The sequence below is a fragment of the Oncorhynchus tshawytscha genome, linkage group LG26 (genome assembly GCF_018296145.1).
Source record: "Oncorhynchus tshawytscha isolate Ot180627B linkage group LG26, Otsh_v2.0, whole genome shotgun sequence".
NCBI classification, from domain to species: Eukaryota; Metazoa; Chordata; class Actinopteri; order Salmoniformes; family Salmonidae; genus Oncorhynchus; species Oncorhynchus tshawytscha.
In genome coordinates this window covers 42711358-42738774 of record NC_056454.1, presented here as the reverse complement: position 1 = coordinate 42738774, position 27417 = coordinate 42711358, and the positions used below count along the sequence as shown (strand labels likewise).

Genomic DNA, 27417 nt, shown 5'->3' with positions numbered 1-27417 from the left:
CTGTCATCTCCATAGGTAAGTGGTTATACATGTATGTAGAGAGAGAGAGAGAGAGAGAGAGAGGATGCATTGAAAAGTAGAGAGACAGAGAGGAGTCAAATAAAGTTAGGGAAAAGAAAGTGGAACCAGTTGATACAGGAAATGGAAGAGTGAAGAGAAGAAATGAAAGAAAGAGAGATTAAGATGAAGAGAGAAGAGAGGAGGAAAGCGGAAAAAGTTATGGATTTCAACTAAATTGACAAAAGACAATTTATTACGAACAACTTTTATTTTTTCCTTCACACGTTCAATAAATACAAGCAAGATTCATAAAAATAACAACACTAATACAAAGTATTATAAAATAATTACAGATATTACTGAAATGAGAAACTGATAACATCATGGACGAGCACATGAAGAGGTGCAATACAGGTCAGAGCTGCAAATAAATCTACAACAGATGTTCATGTAAACTTTGTGTATATTCTAACCTCTTCAGTAAGCAATTAGAAGAGGTTGCTGTTATGCTTTTCCAAGGGAAGTGTTCTATTGGTGCTGACTGGATGGGATAAGTGAACATATGTTTTGATGTATGAGATCGTCAGTGATGCTCAGTCTGTTTTGTGTGTGTGTTTCCATCTAGCCACCCAGTAAGTTTACTGCCTCGTATGTTTGTGGCAGTTTAGCAAGCCTTCTTACCACTGGTAAACACACACACACACACACACACACACACACTCAAAAGTGAGTATGCACAAACACAACTTAGGGCTGGACTTCAGAAATAATTCCTAATCAAGACTACCAATACATCCATTTGAACAACTAAACAACAAACAGTGTCACCTTGTGTACCGGTATTCGAATATGAAGGGTAATTGTGTGTGATTTTTAAAAGGGTAATATTCATCAAGAGGAAGCAAAACAACTAGAAACAACAACAACAACAAAAGTCAAATTTCAAAGGAGATACCAGGCAAAAGACACAGCTGCAGCAGTTATGTTGGTCCATTTCATATCTCTTTTTGGTCCTTTCTTTCCATTCTGTCAGTTAGCTTCTGTGGACTGTACGTCCTCAGTCCCTTCCATGACACCTTGGTGCTAATCTTTCTCCTTCTTTTCCTCTGCTTGTCTTTCCTTCCTTCGTTACAATCCAGAGGTTGACTAGGGGGTGGGAGAGGACAGGGGGTTGTGGGTCGGGGTAGGAGGATCATAGGGGCTTGGCTTTAGGGGGTGTTAGCTGACCCAGTGTGCAGGTCTAGGTCTCCCCATGAGGGGGTAGGTAGAGAGAAGGTAGAAGGGGGGATGCGGGTGGAGAGGCGGTCTCAGCTCAGTGTCTCCAGCTGTTCTTCTTTTCCGGAACTTTCATCAGCTCCTCCTCTTCCTCTTTGGAATCTAAACAAGAGAGACAATCCAATATGAATTCAATCTATGATTACTACATGAATCATCACTGTTTGAAACCATGTCATCAGGATTGAGAGCATGTCTCGCAATTTCAAGCATGTGTCCTCAGATGCTCTGGCTAGGGAGCATGGTGTGTGTGTGTGTGTATGTATGTGTGTGTGTGTGTGTGTTTGTCACCTTGGCACTCAGGACAGCACATGCCCTCCCGGCGGGTGATGTTACTACAGGTCAGGACTGGACACTGTTTCTTCTGACACTTAGTCACACCATGCTGGAGAGAGGGGGAGAAAGAGAGAGAAAGAGAGGAAGGAGGGGGAGAGAGAGAGAGGGAGGTACATTTGGAAAACTCCTCACAATGCTGAGAAACCAGAAAATGCTCCATGCTTCTCAACTCCAAATCCCAGAGTTACCCCCTACCCCCCTGACATTGGAATTTCCCCCAAGGGGTAAGGGCTACCCAAGTACTCCCATCCCTACAGCTTTGAAGCTCAACCACGTCTGAAACATCCCTACTCTTTCTGCAAAAACATGTATCACAGTGGCATGGAAAAACTCAGAAGGAACTTTGAGCCTGGGTTTTTAAAGGTTTACTGAAACATAGGGAGTTCTCCAGTGCTGTTTTTCTCTTTTGCTCTTTGGGGTTTAGGCCCAACAGACTGAATCTTTTTTTGTCTTGAATTGTGTTGCTTGGCAACAGGTCCAATCCCACTCTAAGTGGCTGTATTATGTAAGAGACTTGTTCCTGACTGGTACCTGACTCTCTGTAATACTCACGTCACACCAGCAGGTGATGCACTTCATCTCTCCCATCAGGGGCACACGGGGGTGCCAGTTGTCACTGTTCTGGTAGAAGTTCTTTCCAAACTTGCAGTGACTCGTCCCATCTGCCTGCATCATGTCAGCGTGCTCCAGGGGGGGGTTGTCTTCCTCCGGACATTCCTTACAGCAGTCTGAGGGGCTACGACGTACCGGACGACTGCAGGTCAGGCCTGGACACATCACCTTCTCACAGTGCACCTCGCCTGTCGCCCCCTACAGGAGTGGAGGAGGAAGGACACAATGGGAAATTAGCAGAATTTACATGACATTCTAGGAAGCTGAAGAAAGATTAATAGTCATGTTTCTAATAATGTTAGCATCACTTATCGACTAACATCATGCTAGCTGTGAAGGAATAACCTAGAGGCCTACCTTGCAGGTGCAGAGGGCACACTTGATGTAGCCAAACGGAGGGACGAATGGATGCCAGGTAGACCCAGGAGCATGCATCTTCTGGTCCCCCTCAAAGTAACAACCTGAGAGAGAGAGAGAGAGAGAGAGAAAGAGAGAGGGGGGGCAGAGGGATGAGAGAAATAGAGGACACTCTTAGCATTGGAAATGCTTATCAATCTCAGAGGTAAAACATATCTGTTGGCACAAAGACACAGAGGGAACCAGACAGATGGAGATGAGGGAGGGTGACAGAGAGAGACAGAATGCGTGCCTGCTGGGAGGGAGAGACAGAGGACCAGACAGATGGACAGGAGGGAGGGAGACAGAGAGAGACAGAATGAGTGCCTGTTGGGAGGGAGAGACAGAGTACCTGAGATGGAGAGGAGGGAGGGTGGTGGAGAGAGACAGAATGAGTGCCTGCTGGGAGGGAGAGACAGGACCAGACAGATGGAGAAAGCGAGAAAGAGGAGGAGTGACACTCAGACAGAGAGATGGTTCAGAACCTTCTGGATGCTCGTCTAGCCTCTCTGGAGTCTTCATTTCCTTGGGGTTTTTCCTCTCTAAAGGACAGACGGGAAACAGACACAGGGAAGTATTATTTCACAACTTTGCGACTGTAATGGGGTGCCCTGTCTAGAATAAGTCCTTTCAAGAATAAGAAAAACACAGTCAAGCACATAATCCTATTCAAACATAGTAACACACACACACACACACACACACACACACACACACACACACACACACACACACACTCACTCACCAACACACATGGGGCAGCACTTGTCGTCAGGCTGGATGGTGCGAGAGCAGGTGAGGACTGGACAGATGACCGGGTCACAGATCACTGTGCGCTTCTACAGGGAGGACAGAGAGATGGAGGGATGAGGAAGGAGAAGAAGAAGAGGTGGTTAGACACAAAGTCATTTAATATAGAAGTAGAAACTTTACTTCTAGATTCTCAAGACTTCTAGATTCTCCATCAAAAGGGCTTCTTAGTCGAGGACTAGACATAATTTGTGTCTGGGAAACGAGCACTAATTTAATGTGTAACTTTAGCGCCGCCTCGTGGTTGTAGTTGGAACAGTCCTACCTGACAGCTGCAGGTGAAACAGTGGTTGTAGTTGGGGGTCCAGAGTGAGCCGTGGGCGTGGTGTTGGGTCTCGAAGAAACAGGTGTGGGGGTCTTTCTTTAGTTCCTCAGGATCACGCACAAACAGGTCATCAAACTCCGCCAACTCCACCTCACCCTTTGTCCGAAACTCACAGTTATTAGGCACATGAACCTGTAGGGAGAGAAAGAAAGAAGGAGGGAGGGAGGGAGAGAAGCAGGGAGGAGAAAGAAAGAAGGAGGGAGGGAGAGAAGCAGGGAGGAGAAAGACAGGAGGAGGGAGGGAGAGAAGCAGGGAGGAGAAAGACAGGAGGAGGGAGGGAGAGAAGCAGGGAGGAGAAAGACAGAAGGAGGGAGGGACAGAAGCAGGGAGGAGAAAGACAGGAAGGAGGGAGAGAAGTAGGGAGGAGAAAGAAAGAAGGAGGGAGGGAGAGAAGCAGGGAGGAGAAAAACAGGAGGGAGGGAGAGAAGCAGGGAGGAGAAAGACAGAAGGAGGGAGGAGAAAGACAGGAGGAGGGAGGGAGAGAAGCAGGGAGGAGAAAGACAGAAGCAGGGAGGAGAAAGACAGGAGGAGGGAGGGAGAGAAGCAGGGAGGAGAAAGACAGAAGGAGGGAGGGACAGAAGCAGGGAGGAGAAAGACAGGAAGGAGGGAGAGAAGTAGGGAGGAGAAAGAAAGAAGGAGGGAGGGAGAGAAGCAGGGAGGAGAAAAACAGGAGGGAGGGAGGGAGAGAAGCAGGGAGGAGAAAGACAGAAGGAGGGAGGAGAAAGACAGGGCGAGCATGAGAGAGTGAATCGACATACCAATTAATGTCTGGCTTAAAATTGTATCAGTTATAGAACCCATTGCCCTTTATGGTTGTGAGGTCTGGGGTCTGCTAAGCAACCAAGAATTCACAAAATGGGATAAACACCAAATTGAGACTCTGCATGTAGAATTCTGCAAATAATATCCTCAGTGTACAACAACAAAAAAAACGAATAATGCATGCAGAGCAGAATTAGGCCAATACCCACGAAATATCAAAATCCAGAAAAGAGCCGTTCAATTCTACAACCACCTAAAAGGAAGCGATTCCCAAACCTTCCATAACAAATCCATCACATACAGAGAGATGAGCCTGGAGAAGAGTTCCCTAAGCAAGCTGGTCCTGGGACTCTGTTCACAAATACACACAGACCCTACAGAGCCCCACGACAGCAACACAATTAGACCCAACCAAATCATGAGAAAACAAAAATATAAATAAACAAAGAAACAGAGCAAACTAGAGCGCTATTTGGCCCTAAACAGAGAGTACACAGTGGCAGAATACCTGACCACTGTGACTGACCCAAACTTAAGGAAAGCTTTGACTATGTACAGACTCAGTGAGCATAGCCTTGCTATTGAGAAAGGCCGCCGTAGGCAAACCTGACTCCCAAGAGAAGACAGACATTGTGCACACTGCCCACAAAATTAGGTGGAAACTGAGCTGCACTTCTTAACCTCCAGCCAAATGTATGACCATATTAAAGACACATATTTCCCTCAGATTACACAGATCCACAAAGAATTCGAAAACAAACCCAATTTTGATAAACCCCCATTTCTACTGGGTGAAATACCACAGTGTGCCATCACAGCAGCAAGATTTGTGACCTGTTGCCACAAGAAAAGGGCAACCGGTGAAGAAAAAACACCATTGTAATTACAACCCATATTTATGCTTATTTATTTTACCTTTTGTACTTAAACTATTTGCACATAATATGACATTTGATAAGTCTTTATTCTTTTGGAACTTTTGTGAGTGTAATGTTTGCTGTAATTTATTGTTTATTTCACTTTTGTTTATTACCTATTTCACTTGCTTTGGCAATGCAAACACATGTTTCCCATGCCACTAAAGCCCCTTAAACTGAAATTAACTTGAGAGAGAGGGGCAGAAAAGGGTGAGCATGAGAAAGGGAGAATGAGAGGAGGGACAGAGAGAAAGAGAGCAATGAGGAGGAAGGAAGGTGGGAGAGAGGGGGAAGACAGTGGTTAGGATGCTAATGATTGGTTGGACACATCTGCCTTGTGGCTTGTTGTGAAGTGTACTTGTCAGCCGACTTTCTGCCCATGGCCCTACGGCTCCACGGCAGATTGCTGTTTGTGTCAGACCTGTTTGCTATTAAAACTGCCGGACCTTACTGGGTTTGTGTGGTCTTACACATTTCTTTCTTTCATTCTAATCACTGGCAGCTGAGACAAAATCATCAACCAGGCCACCTGCAAATATGTTAGCGTGTAACAATGTGTTTATTTGAGGGTGTGTGTGTGCCCTCACAAACTTTTATTTTTCACCAAAACGTCTCTGAAAACACAAGACCACCTGCCAGTGAGAGTGCGTGTCTGGGTGGCTTCACACTGGCTAAGTGAGCAATCAACACACACACACACACACACACACACACACACACACACACACACACACACACACACACACACACATAAACACTCAGCTGGCTCACCTCCCTCCCCTCCTCCTCTCTTCCACCTGTCATCGCTCCATCTCTATAATCCTCAATATATTCCAATAATGCATGATCGAACTGAAGGGTGTGGGTTGACATTAAGAGTGTGGTATGGTTTAGAGTGTTTGAGTTATGGCTGTGGAGGGATTGTGTTATGGCTGTGGTCCTACTCACCCGTCCGCGTATCTCTCCTCTGGTGTTGACCTTGGTGCTGACCTGGATGAAGGCTGTCCCTCTGTCCAGGTGACGCAACAACTCTACACTGATGTCCTTCAACACACCCTGGGCCTGAGAGAGAGACACCGAGAGAGAGAGAGACAGAAAGACAGACAGAGAGCGAGACAGATATACAGAGAGAGAGAGAGAGAGAGAGAGAGAGAGAGAGAGAGAGAGAGAGAATGGAATAAGAGTCTGTTATAGACATTCTCTATATCATACTGTCATGACAAAGTTGTTCATGTGTGTTTGTTTGTGATTATTCATGTGTCTTCCTCTGCCTACCTGAGAACCGTAGAACCCTGTCAGCAGTCTCTTGTGATTGGTGCTGCGTTCGTCAAGTTCTCCGATTTCAGCCAATCCGTGGAGGTGGGCGTTGACTGTGAGGTCATCAGCTTTGCTGAGGCCTGCCACCACGATCTCATAATGGAGGTGACAGCGCTCGTCCACAGACACCCAGGCATGGCCCCCAGCACTGGTCAGGACTGGAGGAGCCACAAACTGGCCTGCCAGAGGGACAGGAATCTCTGGTGAAGGAGAGGGTTAAATATTAAAAGCAAAAGACTGTTAAAGAGAATAATGTCAAATTGGGATTGATGTTTTTCACCCAAACATGGACTGGAGTGGTCTTTCAGATACTTTATAAAGAAGATTCTGTGGACACTGTGACTTTAGAGGACTGGAGTTGTCTTTCAGATACTTTATAAAGAAAATTATGTGGACACTATGACTCTAGAGGACTGGAGTTGTCTTTCAGGTACTTTATAAAGAAGATTCTGTAGACACTGTGACTCTACTCTAGAAGACTGGAGTTGTCTTTCAGAGACTTTATAAAGAAGATTCTGTGGACACTGTGACTCTACTCTAGAGGACTGGAGTTGTCTTCAGATAATTTATAAAGAAGATTCTGTGGACACTGTGACTAGAGGACTGGAGTTGTCTTTCAGATACTTTATAAAGAAGATAATGTGGACACTGTGACTTTAGAGGACTGGAGTTGTCTATCAGATACTTTATAAAGAAGATTCTGTGGACACTGTGACTTTAGAGGACTGGAGTTGTCTTACAGATACTTTATAAAGAAGAATCTGTGGACACTGTGACTCTACTCTAGAGGACTGGAGTTGTCTTCAGATACTTCATAAAGAAGATTCTGTGGACACTGTGACTCTACTCTAGAGGACTGGAGTTGTCTTTCAGATACTTTATAAAGAAGATTCTGTGGACACTGTGACTCTACTCTAGAGGACTGGAGTTGTCTATCAGATACTTTATAAAGAAGATTCTGTGGACACTGTGACTCTACTCTAGAGGACTGGAGTTGTCTATCAGAGACTTTATAAAGAAGATTCTGTGGACACTGTGACTCTACTCTAGAGGACTGGAGTTGTCTTTCAGAGACTTTATAAAGAAGATTCTGTGGACACTGTGACTAGAGGACTGGAGTTGTCTTTCAGATACTTTATAAAGAAGATAATGTGGACACTGTGACTTTAGAGGACTGGAGTTGTCTTTCAGATACTTTATAAAGAAGATAATGTGGACACTGTGACTTTAGAGGACTGGAGTTGTCTATCAGATACTTTATAAAGAAGATTCTGTGGACACTGTGACTTTAGAGGACTGGAGTTGTCTTACAGATACTTTATAAAGAAGAATCTGTGGACACTGTGACTCTACTCTAGAGGACTGGAGTTGTCTTCAGATACTTCATAAAGAAGATTCTGTGGACACTGTGACTCTACTCTAGAGGACTGGAGTTGTCTTTCAGATACTTTATAAAGAAGATTCTGTGGACACTGTGACTCTACTCTAGAGGACTGGAGTTGTCTATCAGATACTTTATAAAGAAGATTCTGTGGACACTGTGACTCTACTCTAGAGGACTGGAGTTGTCTATCAGAGACTTTATAAAGAAGATTCTGTGGACACTGTGACTCTACTCTAGAGGACTGGAGTTGTCTTTCAGAGACTTTATAAAGAAGATTCTGTGGACACTGTGACTCTACTCTAGAGGACTGGAGTTGTCTATCAGATACTTTATAAAGAAGATAATGTGGACACTGTGACTTTAGAGGACTGGAGTTGTCTTTCAGATACTTTATAAAGAAGATAATGTGGACACTGTGACTTTAGAGGACTGGAGTTGTCTATCAGATACTTTATAAAGAAGATTCTGTGGACACTGTGACTTTAGAGGACTGGAGTTGTCTTTCAGATACTTTATAAAGAAGATTCTGTGGACACTGTGACTAGAGGACTGGAGTTGTCTTTCAGATACTTTATAAAGAAGATAATGTGGACACTGTGACTTTAGAGGACTGGAGTTGTCTTTCAGAGACTTTATAAAGAAGATTCTGTGGACACTGTGACTTTAGAGGACTGGAGTTGTCTTTCAGATACTTTATAAAGAAGATTCTGTGGACACTGTGACTTTAGAGAACTGGAGTTGTCTTTCAGATACTTTATAAAGAAGATTCTGTGGACACTGTGACTAGAGGACTGGAGTTGTCTATCAGATACTTTATGAAGAAGATTCTGTGGACACTGTGACTAGAGGACTGGAGTTGTCTATCAGATACTTTATAAAGAAGATTCTGTGGACACTGTGACTCTACTCTAGAGGACTGGAGTTGTCTTCAGATAATTTATAAAGAAGATTCTGTGGACACTGTGACTAGAGGACTGGAGTTGTCTTTCAGATACTTTATAAAGAAGATAATGTGGACACTGTGACTTTAGAGGACTGGAGTTGTCTATCAGATACTTTATAAAGAAGATTCTGTGGACACTGTGACTTTAGAGGACTGGAGTTGTCTTACAGATACTTTATAAAGAAGAATCTGTGGACACTGTGACTCTACTCTAGAGGACTGGAGTTGTCTTCAGATACTTTATAAAGAAGATTCTGTGGACACTGTGACTCTACTCTAGAGGACTGGAGTTGTCTTTCAGATACTTTATAAAGAAGATTCTGTGGACACTGTGACTCTAGAGGACTGGAGTTGTCTATCAGATACTTTATGAAGAAAATTCTGTGGACACTGTGACTCTACTCTAGAGGACTGGAGTTGTCTTTCAGGTACTTTAGAAAGAAGATTCTGTGGACACTGTGACTCTACTCTAGAGGACTGGAGTTGTCTTTCAGATACTTTATAAAGAAGATTATGTGGACACTGTGACTTTAGAGGACTGGAGTTGTCTATCAGATACTTTATGAAGAAGATTCTGTGGACACTGTGACTCTACTCTAGAGGACTGGAGTTGTCTATCAGATACTTTATAAAGAATATTCTGTGGACACTGTGACTCTACTCTAGAGGACTGGAGTTGTCTATCAGAGACTTTATAAAGCAGATAATGTGGACACTGTGACTTTAGAGGACTGGAGTTGTCTATCAGATACTTTATAAAGAAGATTCTGTGGACACTGTGACTCTCCTCTAGAGGACTGGAGTTGTCTATCAGATACTTTATAAAGAAGATTCTGTGGACACTGTGACTCTACTCTAGAGGACTGGAGTTGTCTTCAGATAATTTATAAAGAAGATTCTGTGGACACTGTGACTAGAGGACTGGAGTTGTCTTTCAGATACTTTATAAAGAAGATAATGTGGACACTGTGACTTTAGAGGACTGGAGTTGTCTTCAGATACTTTATAAAGAAGATTCTGTGGACACTGTGACTCTAGAGGACTGGAGTTGTCTTCAGATACTTTATAAAGAAGAATCTGTTGACACTGTGACTCTACTCTAGAGGACTGGAGTTGCCTTCAGATACTTTATAAAGAATCTGTGGACACTGTGACTCTACTCTAGAGGACTGGAGTTGTCTTCAGATACTTTATAAAGAAGATTCTGTGGACACTGTGACTCTAGAGGACTGGAGTTGTCTATCAGATACTTTATAAAGAAGATTCTGTGGACACTGTGACTCTACTCTAGAGGACTGGAGTTGTCTTTCAGATACTTTATAAAGAAGATTCTGTGGACACTGTGACTCTAGAGGACTGGAGTTGTCTATCAGATACTTTATGAAGAAAATTCTGTGGACACTGTGACTCTACTCTAGAGGACTGGAGTTGTCTTTCAGGTACTTTAGAAAGAAGATTCTGTGGACACTGTGACTCTACTCTAGAGGACTGGAGTTGTCTTTCAGATACTTTATAAAGAAGATTCTGTGGACACTGTGACTCTAGAGGACTGGAGTTGTCTATCAGATACTTTATGAAGAAGATTCTGTGGACACTGTGACTCTACTCTAGAGGACTGGAGTTGTCTATCAGATACTTTATAAAGAATATTCTGTGGACACTGTGACTCTACTCTAGAGGACTGGAGTTGTCTATCAGAGACTTTATAAAGCAGATAATGTGGACACTGTGACTTTAGAGGACTGGAGTTGTCTATCAGATACTTTATAAAGAAGATTCTGTGGACACTGTGACTCTCCTCTAGAGGACTGGAGTTGTCTATCAGATACTTTATAAAGAAGATTCTGTGGACACTGTGACTCTACTCTAGAGGACTGGAGTTGTCTTTCAGAGACTTTATAAAGAAGATTCTGTGGACACTGTGACTCTACTCTAGAAGACTGGAGTTGTCTATCAGATACTTTATAAAGAAGAATCTGTGGACACTGTGACTCTACTCTAGAAGACTGGAGTTGTCTATCAGATACTTTATGAAGAAGATTCTGTGGACACTGTGACTAGAGGACTGGAGTTGTCTATCAGATACTTTATAAAGAAGATTCTGTGGACACTGACTCTACTCTAGAGGACTGGAGTTGTCTTTCAGATACTTTATAAAGAAGATTCTGTGGATACTGTGACTCTAGAGGACTGGAGTTGTCTATCAGATACTTTATGAAGAAGATTCTGTGGACACTGTGACTCTACTCTAGAGGACTGGAGTTGTCTTTCAGGTACTTTAGAAAGAAGATTCTGTGGACACTGTGACTCTACTCTAGAGGACTGGAGTTGTCTTTCAGATACTTTATAAAGAAGATTCTGTGGACACTGTGACTCTAGAGGACTGGAGTTGTCTATCAGATACTTTATGAAGAAGATTCTGTGGACACTGTGACTCTACTCTAGAGGACTGGAGTTGTCTATCAGATACTTTATAAAGAATATTCTGTGGACACTGTGACTCTACTCTAGAGGACTGGAGTTGTCTATCAGAGACTTTATAAAGCAGATAATGTGGACACTGTGACTTTAAAGGACTGGAGTTGTCTATCAGATACTTTATAAAGAAGATTCTGTGGACACTGTGACTCTACTCTAGAGGACTGGAGTTGTCTTCAGATAATTTATAAAGAAGATTCTGTGGACACTGTGACTAGAGGACTGGAGTTGTCTTTCAGATACTTTATAAAGAAGATAATGTGGACACTGTGACTTTAGAGGACTGGAGTTGTCTATCAGATACTTTATAAAGAAGATTCTGTGGACACTGTGACTTTAGAGGACTGGAGTTGTCTTACAGATACTTTATAAAGAAGAATCTGTGGACACTGTGACTCTACTCTAGAGGACTGGAGTTGTCTTCAGATACTTTATAAAGAAGATTCTGTGGACACTGTGACTCTACTCTAGAGGACTGGAGTTGTCTTTCAGATACTTTATAAAGAAGATTCTGTGGACACTGTGACTCTAGAGGACTGGAGTTGTCTATCAGATACTTTATGAAGAAAATTCTGTGGACACTGTGACTCTACTCTAGAGGACTGGAGTTGTCTTTCAGATACTTTATAAAGAAGATTCTGTGGACACTGTGACTCTACTCTAGAGGACTGGAGTTGTCTTTCAGATACTTTATAAAGAAGATTCTGTGGACACTGTGACTCTAGAGGACTGGAGTTGTCTATCAGATACTTTATGAAGAAGATTCTGTGGACACTGTGACTCTACTCTAGAGGACTGGAGTTGTCTATCAGATACTTTATAAAGAATATTCTGTGGACACTGTGACTCTACTCTAGAGGACTGGAGTTGTCTATCAGAGACTTTATAAAGCAGATAATGTGGACACTGTGACTTTAGAGGACTGGAGTTGTCTATCAGATACTTTATGAAGAAGATTCTGTGGACACTGTGACTTTAGAGAGGACTGGAGTTGTCTATCAGATACTTTATAAAGAAGATTCTGTGGACACTGTGACTCTACTCTAGAGGACTGGAGTTGTCTTTCAGAGACTTTATAAAGAAGATTCTGTGGACACTGTGACTCTACTCTAGAGGACTGGAGTTGTCTTTCAGAGACTTTATAAAGAAGATTCTGTGGACACTGTGACTCTACTCTAGAGGACTGGAGTTGTCTATCAGATACTTTATAAAGAAGATAATGTGGACACTGTGACTTTAGAGGACTGGAGTTGTCTTTCAGATACTTTATAAAGAAGATAATGTGGACACTGTGACTTTAGAGGACTGGAGTTGTCTATCAGATACTTTATAAAGAAGATTCTGTGGACACTGTGACTTTAGAGGACTGGAGTTGTCTTTCAGATACTTTATAAAGAAGATTCTGTGGACACTGTGACTAGAGGACTGGAGTTGTCTTTCAGATACTTTATAAAGAAGATAATGTGGACACTGTGACTTTAGAGGACTGGAGTTGTCTTTCAGAGACTTTATAAAGAAGATTCTGTAGACACTGTGACTTTAGAGGACTGGAGTTGTCTTTCAGATACTTTATAAAGAAGATTCTGTGGACACTGTGACTTTAGAGAACTGGAGTTGTCTTTCAGATACTTTATAAAGAAGATTCTGTGGACACTGTGACTAGAGGACTGGAGTTGTCTATCAGATACTTTATGAAGAAGATTCTGTGGACACTGTGACTAGAGGACTGGAGTTGTCTATCAGATACTTTATAAAGAAGATTCTGTGGACACTGTGACTCTACTCTAGAGGACTGGAGTTGTCTTCAGATAATTTATAAAGAAGATTCTGTGGACACTGTGACTAGAGGACTGGAGTTGTCTTTCAGATACTTTATAAAGAAGATAATGTGGACACTGTGACTTTAGAGGACTGGAGTTGTCTATCAGATACTTTATAAAGAAGATTCTGTGGACACTGTGACTTTAGAGGACTGGAGTTGTCTTACAGATACTTTATAAAGAAGAATCTGTGGACACTGTGACTCTACTCTAGAGGACTGGAGTTGTCTTCAGATACTTTATAAAGAAGATTCTGTGGATACTGTGACTCTAGAGGACTGGAGTTGTCTATCAGATACTTTATGAAGAAGATTCTGTGGACACTGTGACTCTACTCTAGAGGACTGGAGTTGTCTTTCAGATACTTTAGAAAGAAGATTCTGTGGACACTGTGACTCTACTCTAGAGGACTGGAGTTGTCTTTCAGATACTTTATAAAGAAGATTCTGTGGACACTGTGACTCTAGAGGACTGGAGTTGTCTATCAGGTACTTTATGAAGAAGATTCTGTGGACACTGTGACTCTACTCTAGAGGACTGGAGTTGTCTATCAGATACTTTATGAAGAAGATTCTGTGGACACTGTGACTCTACTCTAGAGGACTGGAGTTGTCTATCAGATACTTTATAAAGAATATTCTGTGGACACTGTGACTCTACTCTAGAGGACTGGAGTTGTCTTTCAGAGACTTTATAAAGAAGATTCTGTGGACACTGTGACTCTACTCTAGAGGACTGGAGTTGTCTATCAGATACTTTATAAAGACATAATGTGGACACTGTGACTTTAGAGGACTGGAGTTGTCTAAGATACTTTATAAAGATAATGTGGACACTGTGACTTTAGAGGACTGGAGTTGTCTATCAGATACTTTATAAAGAAGATAATGTGGACACTATGACTTTAGAGGACTGGAGTTGTCTATCAGATACTTTATAAAGAAGATAATGTGGACACTGTGACTTTAGAGGACTGGAGTTGTCTATCAGATACTTTATAAAGAAGATAATGTGGACACTGTGACTTTAGAGGACTGGAGTTGTCTTTCAGATACTTTATAAATATAATGTGGACACTGTGACTTTAGAGGACTGGAGTTGTCTATCAGATACTTTATAAAGAAGATTCTGTGGACATTGTGATTTTAGAGAACTGGAGTTGTCTTTCAGATACTTTATAAAGAAGATTCTGTGGACACTGTGACTAGAGGACTGGAGTTGTCTATCAGATACTTTATGAAGAAGATTCTGTGGACACTGTGACTAGAGGACTGGAGTTGTCTTTCAGATACTTTATAAAGAAGATTCTGTGGACACTGTGACTCTACTCTAGAGGACTGGAGTTGTCTTCAGATAATTTATAAAGAAGATTCTGTGGACACTGTGACTAGAGGACTGGAGTTGTCTTTCAGATACTTTATAAAGAAGAATATGTGGACACTGTGACTCTACTCTAGAGGACTGGAGTTGTCTTCAGATACTTTATAAAGAAGATTCTGTGGACACTGTGACTCTAGAGGACTGGAGTTGTCTATCAGATACTTTATGAAGAAGATTCTGTGGACACTGTGACTCTACTCTAGAGGACTGGAGTTGTCTATCAGATACTTTATAAAGAATATTCTGTGGACACTGTGACTCTACTCTAGAGGACTGGAGTTGTCTATCAGATACTTTATAAAGAAGATAATGTGGACACTGTGACTTTAGAGGACTGGAGTTGTCTATCAGATACTTTATAAAGAAGATTCTGTGGACACTGTGACTAGAGGACTGGAGTTGTCTATCAGATACTTTATGAAAGAAGATTCTGTGGACACTGTGACTGAGGACTGGAGTTGTCTTTCAGATACTTTATAAAGAAGATTCTGTGGACACTGTGACTCTACTCTAGAGGACTGGAGTTGTCTTCAGATAATTTATAAAGAAGATTCTGCGGACACTGTGACTAGAGGACTGGAGTTGTCTTTCAGATACTTTATAAAGAAGATTCTGTGGACACTGTGACTCTACTCTAGAGGACTGGAGTTGTCTTCAGATAATTTATAAAGAAGATTCTGTGGACACTGTGACTAGAGGACTGGAGTTGTCTTTCAGATACTTTATAAAGAAGAATCTGTGGACACTGTGACTCTACTCTAGAGGACTGGAGTTGTCTATCAGATACTTTATGAAGAAGATTCTGTGGACACTGTGACTCTACTCTAGAGGACTGGAGTTGTCTATCAGATACTTTATAAAGAAGATTCTGTGGACACTGTGACTACTCTAGAGGACTGGAGTTGTCTATCAGAGACTTTATAAAGAAGATTCTGTGGACACTGTGACTCTACTCTAGAGGACTGGAGTTGTCTTTCAGAGACTTTATAAAGAAGATTCTGTGGACACTGTGACTCTACTCTAGAGGACTGGAGTTGTCTATCAGATACTTTATAAAGACGATTCTGTGGACATTGTGATTTTAGAGAACTGGAGTTGTCTTTCAGATACTTTATAAAGAAGATAATGTGGACACTATGACTTTAGAGGACTGGAGTTGTCTATCAGATACTTTATAAAGAAGATAATGTGGACACTGTGACTTTAGAGGACTGGAGTTGTCTATCAGATACTTTATAAAGAAGATAATGTGGACACTGTGACTTTAGAGGACTGGAGTTGTCTTTCAGATACTTTATAAAGAATATAATGTGGACACTGTGACTTTAGAGGACTGGAGTTGTCTATCAGATACTTTATAAAGAAGATTCTGTGGACATTGTGATTTTAGAGAACTGGAGTTGTCTTTCAGATACTTTATAAAGAAGATTCTGTGGACACTGTGACTAGAGGACTGGAGTTGTCTATCAGATACTTTATGAAGAAGATTCTGTGGACACTGTGACTAGAGGACTGGAGTTGTCTTTCAGATACTTTATAAAGAAGATTCTGTGGACACTGTGACTCTACTCTAGAGGACTGGAGTTGTCTTCAGATAATTTATAAAGAAGATTCTGTGGACACTGTGACTAGAGGACTGGAGTTGTCTTTCAGATACTTTATAAAGAAGAATATGTGGACACTGTGACTCTACTCTAGAGGACTGGAGTTGTCTTCAGATACTTTATAAAGAAGATTCTGTGGACACTGTGACTCTAGAGGACTGGAGTTGTCTATCAGATACTTTATGAAGAAGATTCTGTGGACACTGTGACTCTACTCTAGAGGACTGGAGTTGTCTATCAGATACTTTATAAAGAATATTCTGTGGACACTGTGACTCTACTCTAGAGGACTGGAGTTGTCTATCAGAGACTTTATAAAGCAGATAATGTGGACACTGTGACTTTAGAGGACTGGAGTTGTCTATCAGATACTTTATAAAGAAGATTCTGTGGACACTGTGACTAGAGGACTGGAGTTGTCTATCAGATACTTTATGAAGAAGATTCTGTGGACACTGTGACTAGAGGACTGGAGTTGTCTTTCAGATACTTTATAAAGAAGATTCTGTGGACACTGTGACTCTACTCTAGAGGACTGGAGTTGTCTTCAGATAATTTATAAAGAAGATTCTGCGGACACTGTGACTAGAGGACTGGAGTTGTCTTTCAGATACTTTATAAAGAAGATTCTGTGGACACTGTGACTCTACTCTAGAGGACTGGAGTTGTCTTCAGATAATTTATAAAGAAGATTCTGTGGACACTGTGACTAGAGGACTGGAGTTGTCTTTCAGATACTTTATAAAGAAGATTCTGTGGACACTGTGACTCTACTCTAGAGGACTGGAGTTGTCTATCAGATACTTTATGAAGAAGATTCTGTGGACACTGTGACTCTACTCTAGAGGACTGGAGTTGTCTATCAGATACTTTATAAAGAAGATTCTGTGGACACTGTGACTACTCTAGAGGACTGGAGTTGTCTATCAGAGACTTTATAAAGAAGATTCTGTGGACACTGTGACTCTACTCTAGAGGACTGGAGTTGTCTTTCAGAGACTTTATTAAGAAGATTCTGTGGACACTGTGACTCTACTCTAGAGGACTGGAGTTGTCTATCAGATACTTTATAAAGACGATTCTGTGGACATTGTGATTTTAGAGAACTGGAGTTGTCTTTCAGATACTTTATAAAGAAGATTCTGTGGACACTGTGACTAGAGGACTGGAGTTGTCTATCAGATACTTTATGAAGAAGATAATGTGGACACTGTGACTTTAGAGGACTGGAGTTGTCTATCAGATACTTTATAAAGAAGATTCTGTGGACACTGTGACTCTAGAGGACTGGAGTTGTCTATCAGATACTTTATAAAGAAGATTCTGTGGACACTGTGACTCTACTCTAGAGGACTGGAGTTGTCTTTCAGAGACTTTATAAAGAAGATTCTGTGGACACTGTGACTCTACTCTAGAGGACTGGAGTTGTCTATCAGATACTTTATAAAGACGATAATGTGGACACTGTGACTTTAGAGGACTGGAGTTGTCTATCAGATACTTTATAAAGAAGATAATGTGGACACTGTGACTTTAGAGGACTGGAGTTGTCTTTCAGATACTTTATAAAGAAGATAATGTGGACACTGTGACTTTAGAGGACTGGAGTTGTCTATCAGATACTTTATAAAGAAGATTCTGTGGACACTGTGACTTTAGAGGACTGGAGTTGTCTTTCAGATACTTTATAAAGAAGATTCTGTGGACACTGTGACTAGAGGACTGGAGTTGTCTTTCAGATATTTTATAAAGAAGATAATGTGGACACTGTGACTTTAGAGGACTGGAGTTGTCTATCAGATACTTTATAAAGAAGATAATGTGGACACTATGACTTTAGAGGACTGGAGTTGTCTATCAGATACTTTATAAAGAAGATTCTGTGGACACTGTGACTCTACTCTAGAGGACTGGAGTTGTCTTCAGATAATTTATAAAGAAGATTCTGCGGACACTGTGATTTTAGAGAACTGGAGTTGTCTTTCAGATACTTTATAAAGAAGATTCTGTGGACACTGTGACTAGAGGACTGGAGTTGTCTATCAGATACTTTATAAAGAAGATTCTGTGGACACTGTGACTCTACTCTAGAGGACTGGAGTTGTCTTCAGATAATTTATAAAGAAGATTCTGTGGACACTGTGACTAGAGGACTGGAGTTGTCTTTCAGAGACTTTATAAAGAAGATTCTGTGGACACTGTGACTCTACTCTAGAGGACTGGAGTTGTCTATCAGATACTTTATAAAGAAGATAATGTGGACACTGTGACTTTAGAGGACTGGAGTTGTCTTTCAGATACTTTATAAAGAAGATAATGTGGACACTGTGACTTTAGAGGACTGGAGTTGTCTATCAGATACTTTATAAAGAAGATTCTGTGGACACTGTGACTTTAGAGGACTGGAGTTGTCTTTCAGATACTTTATAAAGAAGATTCTGTGGACACTGTGACTTTAGAGGACTGGAGTTGTCTTTCAGATACTTTATAAAGAAGATAATGTGGACACTGTGACTTTAGAGGACTGGAGTTGTCTTTCAGAGACTTTATAAAGAAGATTCTGTGGACACTGTGACTTTAGAGGACTGGAGTTGTCTTTCAGATACTTTATAAAGAAGATTCTGTGGACACTGCGACTTTAGAGAACTGGAGTTGTCTTTCAGATACTTTATAAAGAAGATTCTGTGGACACTGTGACTAGAGGACTGGAGTTGTCTATCAGATACTTTATGAAGAAGATTCTGTGGACACTGTGACTAGAGGACTGGAGTTGTCTATCAGATACTTTATAAAGAAGATTCTGTGGACACTGTGACTCTACTCTAGAGGACTGGAGTTGTCTTCAGATAATTTATAAAGAAGATTCTGTGGACACTGTGACTAGAGGACTGGAGTTGTCTTTCAGATACTTTATAAAGAAGATAATGTGGACACTGTGACTTTAGAGGACTGGAGTTGTCTATCAGATACTTTATAAAGAAGATTCTGTGGACACTGTGACTTTAGAGGACTGGAGTTGTCTTACAGATACTTTATAAAGAAGAATCTGTGGACACTGTGACTCTACTCTAGAGGACTGGAGTTGTCTTCAGATACTTTATAAAGAAGATTCTGTGGACACTGTGACTCTAGAGGACTGGAGTTGTCTATCAGATACTTTATGAAGAAAATTCTGTGGACACTGTGACTCTACTCTAGAGGACTGGAGTTGTCTTTCAGGTACTTTAGAAAGAAGATTCTGTGGACACTGTGACTCTACTCTAGAGGACTGGAGTTGTCTTTCAGATACTTTATAAAGAAGATTCTGTGGACACTGTGACTCTAGAGGACTGGAGTTGTCTATCAGATACTTTATGAAGAAGATTCTGTGGACACTGTGACTCTACTCTAGAGGACTGGAGTTGTCTATCAGATACTTTATAAAGAAGATTCTGTGGACACTGTGACTCTACTCTAGAGGACTGGAGTTGTCTATCAGAGACTTTATAAAGAAGATTCTGTGGACACTGTGACTCTACTCTAGAGGACTGGAGTTGTCTTTCAGAGACTTTATAAAGAAGATTCTGTGGACACTGTGACTCTACTCTAGAGGACTGGAGTTGTCTATCAGATACTTTATAAAGACGATAATGTGGACACTGTGACTTTAGAGGACTGGAGTTGTCTACAGATACTTTATAAAGACGATAATGTGGACACTGTGACTTTAGAGGACTGGAGTTGTCTATCAGATACTTTATAAAGAAGATAATGTGGACACTATGACTTTAGAGGACTGGAGTTGTCTATCAGATACTTTATAAAGAAGATAATGTGGACACTGTGACTTTAGAGGACTGGAGTTGTCTATCAGATACTTTATAAAGAAGATTATGTGGGCACTGTGACTTTAGAGGACTGGAGTTGTCTTTCAGATACTTTATAAAGAATATAATGTGGACACTGTGACTTTAGAGGACTGGAGTTGTCTATCAGATACTTTATAAAGAAGATTCTGTGGACATTGTGATTTTAGAGAACTGGAGTTGTCTTTCAGATACTTTATAAAGAAGATTCTGTGGACACTGTGACTAGAGGACTGGAGTTGTCTATCAGATACTTTATGAAGAAGATTCTGTGGACACTGTGACTAGAGGACTGGAGTTGTCTTTCAGATACTTTATAAAGAAGATTCTGTGGACACTGTGACTCTACTCTAGAGGACTGGAGTTGTATTCAGATAATTTATAAAGAAGATTCTGTGGACACTGTGACTAGAGGACTGGAGTTGTCTTTCAGAGACTTCATAAAGAAGAATCTGTGGACACTGTGACTCTACTCTAGAGGACTGGAGTTGTCTTCAGATACTTTATAAAGACTGTGGACACTGTGACTCTAGAGGACTGGAGTTGTCTATCAGATACTTTATAAGAAGATTCTGTGGACACTGTGACTCTACTCTAGAGGACTGGAGTTGTCTATCAGATACTTTATAAAGAATATTCTGTGGACACTGTGACTCTACTCTAGAGGACTGGAGTTGTCTATCAGAGACTTTATAAAGCAGATAATGTGGACACTGTGACTTTAGAGGACTGGAGTTGTCTATCAGATACTTTATAAAGAAGATTCTGTGGACACTGTGACTAGAGGACTGGAGTTGTCTATCAGATACTTTATGAAGAAGATTCTGTGGACACTGTGACTAGAGGACTGGAGTTGTCTTTCAGATACTTTATAAAGAAGATTCTGTGGACACTGTGACTCTACTCTAGAGGACTGGAGTTGTCTTCAGATAATTTATAAAGAAGATTCTGTGACTAGAGGACTGGAGTTGTCTTTCAGATACTTTATAAAGAAGATTCTGTGGACACTGTGACTCTACTCTAGAGGACTGGAGTTGTCTTCAGATAATTTATAAAGAAGATTCTGTGGACACTGTGACTAGAGGACTGGAGTTGTCTTATACTTTATAAGAAGATTCTGTGGACACTGTGACTCTACTCTAGAGGACTGGAGTTGTCTTTCAGAGACTTTATAAAGAAGATTCTGTGGACACTGTGACTCTACTCTAGAGGACTGGAGTTGTCTATCAGATACTTTATAAAGAAGATAATGTGGACACTGTGACTTTAGAGGACTGGAGTTGTCTTTCAGATACTTTATAAAGAAGATAATGTGGACACTGTGACTTTAGAGGACTGGAGTTGTCTATCAGATACTTTATAAAGAAGATAATGTGGACACTGTGACTTTAGAGGACTGGAGTTGTCTTTCAGAGACTTTATAAAGAAGATTCTGTGGACACTGTGACTAGAGGACTGGAGTTGTCTTTCAGAGACTTTATAAAGAAGATTCTGTGGACACTATGGCTCTAGAGGACTGGAGTTGTCTTTCAAGTACTTTATAAAGAAGATTCTGTGGACACTATGACTCTAGAGGACTGGAGTTGTCTTTCAGGTACTTTATAAAGAAGATTCTGTGGACACTATGACTTTAGAGAACTGGAGTTGTCTTTCAGATACTTTATAAAGAAGATTCTGTGGACACTGTGACTTGAGGACTGAGGACTGGAGTTGTCTATCAGATACTTTATAAAGAAGATTCTGTGGACACTGTGACTAGAGGACTGGAGTTGTCTATCAGATACTTTATAAAGGACTGTGGACACTTGACTCTACTCAGAGGACTGGAGTTGTCTTCAGATAATTTATAAAGAAGATTCTGTGGACACTGTGACTAGAGGACTGGAGTTGTCTTTCAGATACTTTATAAAGAAGATAATGTGGACACTGTGACTTTAGAGGACTGGAGTTGTCTATCAGATACAGAAGATTTTATAAACTTTAGAACTGAGTTGTCTTACAGATGTGGACACACTGTGACTCTACTCTAGAGGACTGGAGTTGTCTTCAGATACTTTATAAAGAAGATTCTGTGGATACTGTGACTCTAGAGGACTGGAGTTGTCTATCAGATACTTTATGAAGAAGATTCTGTGGACACTGTGACTCTACTCTAGAAGACTGGAGTTGTCTATCAGATACTTTATAAAGAAGATTCTGTGGACACTGTGACTCTACTCTAGAGGACTGGAGTTGTCTTTCAGATACTTTATAAAGAAGATTCTGTGGATACTGTGACTCTAGAGGACTGGAGTTGTCTATCAGATACTTTATGAAGAAGATTCTGTGGACACTGTGACTCTACTCTAGAGGACTGGAGTTGTCTATCAGATACTTTATAAAGAAGATTCTGTGGACACTGTGACTCTACTCTAGAGGACTGGAGTTGTCTATCAGAGACTTTATAAAGAAGATTCTGTGGACACTGTGACTCTACTCTAGAGGACTGGAGTTGTCTTTCAGAGACTTTATAAAGAAGATTCTGTGGACACTGTGACTCTACTCTAGAGGACTGGAGTTGTCTATCAGATACTTTATAAAGACGATAATGTGGACACTGTGACTTTAGAGGACTGGAGTTGTCTATCAGATACTTTATAAAGAAGATAATGTGGACACTATGACTTTAGAGGACTGGAGTTGTCTATCAGATACTTTATAAAGAAGATAATGTGGACACTGTGACTTTAGAGGACTGGAGTTGTCTATCAGATACTTTATAAAGAAGATAATGTGGACACTGTGACTTTAGAGGACTGGAGTTGTCTTTCAGATACTTTATAAAGAAGATAATGTGGACACTGTGACTTTAGAGGACTGGAGTTGTCTATCAGATACTTTAAAAAGAAGATTCTGTGGACACTGTGACTTTAGAGGACTGGAGTTGTCTTTCAGATACTTTATAAAGAAGATTCTGTGGACACTGTGACTAGAGGACTGGAGTTGTCTATCAGATACTTTATGAAGAAGATTCTGCGGACACTGTGACTAGAGGACTGGAGTTGTCTTTCAGATACTTTATAAAGAAGATTCTGTGGACACTGTGACTCTACTCTAGAGGACTGGAGTTGTCTTCAGATAATTTATAAAGAAGATTCTGTGGACACTGTGACTAGAGGACTGGAGTTGTCTTTCAGATACTTTATAAAGAAGAATATGTGGACACTGTGACTCTACTCTAGAGGACTGGAGTTGTCTTCAGATACTTTATAAAGAAGATTCTGTGGACACTGTGACTCTAGAGGACTGGAGTTGTCTATCAGATACTTTATGAAGAAGATTCTGTGGACACTGTGACTCTACTCTAGAGGACTGGAGTTGTCTATCAGATACTTTATAAAGACGATAATGTGGACACTGTGACTTTAGAGGACTGGAGTTGTCTATCAGATACTTTATAAAGAAGATAATGTGGACACTGTGACTTTAGAGGACTGGAGTTGTCTATCAGATACTTTATAAAGAAGATTCTGTGGACACTGTGACTAGAGGACTGGAGTTGTCTATCAGATACTTTATGAAGAAGATTCTGTGGACACTGTGACTAGAGGACTGGAGTTGTCTTTCAGATACTTTATAAAGAAGATTCTGTGGACACTGTGACTCTACTCTAGAGGACTGGAGTTGTATTCAGATAATTTATAAAGAAGATTCTGTGGACACTGTGACTAGAGGACTGGAGTTGTCTTTCAGATACTTTATAAAGAAGATTCTGTGGACACTGTGACTCTACTCTAGAGGACTGGAGTTGTCTTCAGATAATTTATAAAGAAGATTCTGTGGACACTGTGACTAGAGGACTGGAGTTGTCTTTCAGATACTTTATAAAGAAGAATCTGTGGACACTGTGACTCTACTCTAGAGGACTGGAGTTGTCTATCAGATACTTTATGAAGAAGATTCTGTGGACACTGTGACTCTACTCTAGAGGACTGGAGTTGTCTATCAGATACTTTATAAAGAAGATTCTGTGGACACTGTGACTACTCTAGAGGACTGGAGTTGTCTATCAGAGACTTTATAAAGAAGATTCTGTGGACACTGTGACTCTACTCTAGAGGACTGGAGTTGTCTTTCAGAGACTTTATAAAGAAGATTCTGTGGACACTGTGACTTTAGAGGACTCTACTCTAGAGGACTGGAGTTGTCTATCAGATACTTTATAAAGACGATTCTGTGGACACTGTGACTGGAGTTGTCTTTCAGATACTTTATAAAGAAGATTCTGTGGACACTGTGACTGAGGACTGGAGTTGTCTATCAGATACTTTATAAAGAAGATTCTGTGGACACTGTGACTCTACTCTAGAGGACTGGAGTTGTCTATCAGATACTTTATAAAGAAGATTCTGTGGACACTGTGACTCTACTCTAGAGGACTGGAGTTGTCTATCAGAGACTTTATAAAGAAGATTCTGTGGACACTGTGACTCTACTCTAGAGGACTGGAGTTGTCTTTCAGAGACTTTATAAAGAAGATTCTGTGGACACTGTGACTCTACTCTAGAGGACTGGAGTTGTCTATCAGATACTTTATAAAGAAGATAATGTGGACACTGTGACTTTAGAGGACTGGAGTTGTCTATCAGATACTTTATAAAGAAGATAATGTGGACACTGTGACTTTAGAGGACTGGAGTTGTCTTTCAGATACTTTATAAAGAAGATAATGTGGACACTGTGACTTTAGAGGACTGGAGTTGTCTATCAGATACTTTATAAAGAAGATTCTGTGGACACTGTGACTTTAGAGGACTGGAGTTGTCTTTCAGATACTTTATAAAGAAGATTCTGTGGACACTGTGACTTTAGAGGACTGGAGTTGTCTATCAGATACTTTATAAAGAAGATAATGTGGACACTGTGACTTTAGAGGACTGGAGTTGTCTATCAGATACTTTATAAAGAAGATAATGTGGACACTGTGACTCTACTCTAGAGGACTGGAGTTGTCTATCAGATACTTTATAAAGAAGATTCTGTGGACACTGTGACTCTACTCTAGAGGACTGGAGTTGTCTATCAGATACTTTATAAAGAAGATTCTGTGGACATTGTGATTTTAGAGAACTGGAGTTGTCTTTCAGATACTTTATAAAGAAGATTCTGTGGACACTGTGACTAGAGGACTGGAGTTGTCTATCAGATACTTTATGAAGAAGATTCTGTGGACACTGTGACTCTACTCTAGAGGACTGGAGTTGTCTATCAGATACTTTATAAAGAAGATTCTGTGGACACTGTGACTCTACTCTAGAGGACTGGAGTTGTCTATCAGATACTTTATAAAGAAGATTCTGTGGACACTGTGACTCTACTCTAGAGGACTGGAGTTGTCTTTCAGATACTTTATAAAGAAGATTCTGTGGACACTGTGACTAGAGGACTGGAGTTGTCTTTCAGATACTTTATAAAGAAGATAATGTGGACACTGTGACTTTAGAGGACTGGAGTTGTCTATCAGATACTTTAAAAAGAAGATTCTGTGGACACTGTGACTTTAGAGGACTGGAGTTGTCTTTCAGATACTTTATAAAGAAGATTCTGTGGACACTGTGACTAGAGGACTGGAGTTGTCTATCAGATACTTTATGAAGAAGATTCTGCGGACACTGTGACTAGAGGACTGGAGTTGTCTTTCAGATACTTTATAAAGAAGATTCTGTGGACACTGTGACTCTACTCTAGAGGACTGGAGTTGTCTTCAGATAATTTATAAAGAAGATTCTGTGGACACTGTGACTAGAGGACTGGAGTTGTCTTTCAGAAACTTTATAAAGAAGAATATGTGGACACTGTGACTCTACTCTAGAGGACTGGAGTTGTCTTCAGATACTTTATAAAGAAGATTCTGTGGACACTGTGACTCTAGAGGACTGGAGTTGTCTATCAGATACTTTATAAAGAAGATTCTGTGGACACTGTGACTCTACTCTAGAGGACTGGAGTTGTCTATCAGATACTTTATAAAGAAGATTCTGTGGACACTGTGACTCTACTCTAGAGGACTGGAGTTGTCTATCAGAGACTTTATAAAGAAGATAATGTGGACACTGTGACTTTAGAGGACTGGAGTTGTCTATCAGATACTTTATAAAGAAGATTCGTGGACACTGTGACTAGAGGACTGGAGTTGTCTATCAGATACTTTATGAAGAAGATTCTGTGGACACTGTGACTAGAGGACTGGAGTTGTCTTTCAGATACTTTATAAAGAAGATTCTGTGGACACTGTGACTCTACTCTAGAGGACTGGAGTTGTCTTCAGATAATTTATAAAGAAGATTCTGTGGACACTGTGACTAGAGGACTGGAGTTGTCTTTCAGATACTTTATAAAGAAGATTCTGTGGACACTGTGACTCTACTCTAGAGGACTGGAGTTGTCTTCAGATAATTTATAAAGAAGATTCTGTGGACACTGTGACTAGAGGACTGGAGTTGTCTTTCAGATACTTTATAAAGAAGAATCTGTGGACACTGTGACTCTACTCTAGAGGACTGGAGTTGTCTATCAGATACTTTATGAAGAAGATTCTGTGGACACTGTGACTCTACTCTAGAGGACTGGAGTTGTCTATCAGATACTTTATAAAGAAGATTCTGTGGACACTGTGACTACTCTAGAGGACTGGAGTTGTCTATCAGAGACTTTATAAAGAAGATTCTGTGGACACTGTGACTCTACTCTAGAGGACTGGAGTTGTCTTTCAGAGACTTTATAAAGAAGATTCTGTGGACACTGTGACTCTACTCTAGAGGACTGGAGTTGTCTATCAGATACTTTATAAAGAAGATTCTGTGGACACTGTGATTTTAGAGAACTGGAGTTGTCTTTCAGATACTTTATAAAGAAGATTCTGTGGACACTGTGACTGAGGACTGGAGTTGTCTATCAGATACTTTATAAGAAGATAATGTGGACACTGTGACTCTACTCTAGAGGACTGGAGTTCTCTATCAGATACTTTATAAAGAAGATTCTGTGGACACTGTGACTCTACTCTAGAGGACTGGAGTTGTCTATCAGAGACTTTATAAAGAAGATTCTGTGGACACTGTGACTCTACTCTAGAGGACTGGAGTTGTCTTTCAGAGACTTTATAAAGAAGATTCTGTGGACACTGTGACTCTACTCTAGAGGACTGGAGTTGTCTATCAGATACTTTATAAAG

General features: G+C 40.6%; 2 protein-coding genes across 2 annotated transcripts in view; one reads left to right on the top strand and one right to left on the bottom strand.

Annotated features, from left to right (window-relative positions):
* The window catches only part of LOC112225629 (activin receptor type-2A), a 679452-nt gene that overhangs the window by 133135 nt on the left and 518900 nt on the right, over positions 1–27417 (top strand). The window lies entirely within an intron of this gene.
* LOC112234846 (chordin-like) overlaps positions 870–27417 on the bottom strand; it is a 61447-nt gene continuing 34899 nt past the window's right edge. The window contains exons 13-21 of the mRNA XM_042306660.1: positions 6709–6950; positions 6382–6495; positions 3695–3886; positions 3365–3458; positions 3105–3161; positions 2581–2684; positions 2164–2421; positions 1567–1660; positions 870–1377 (exon numbers count right to left, since the gene is read on the bottom strand). Of these exons, the coding sequence (XP_042162594.1) occupies positions 1313–1377; positions 1567–1660; positions 2164–2421; positions 2581–2684; positions 3105–3161; positions 3365–3458; positions 3695–3886; positions 6382–6495; positions 6709–6950 (1220 nt within the window). The 3' untranslated portion in view covers positions 870–1312. The remainder of the gene's footprint in view (positions 1378–1566; positions 1661–2163; positions 2422–2580; positions 2685–3104; positions 3162–3364; positions 3459–3694; positions 3887–6381; positions 6496–6708; positions 6951–27417) is intronic.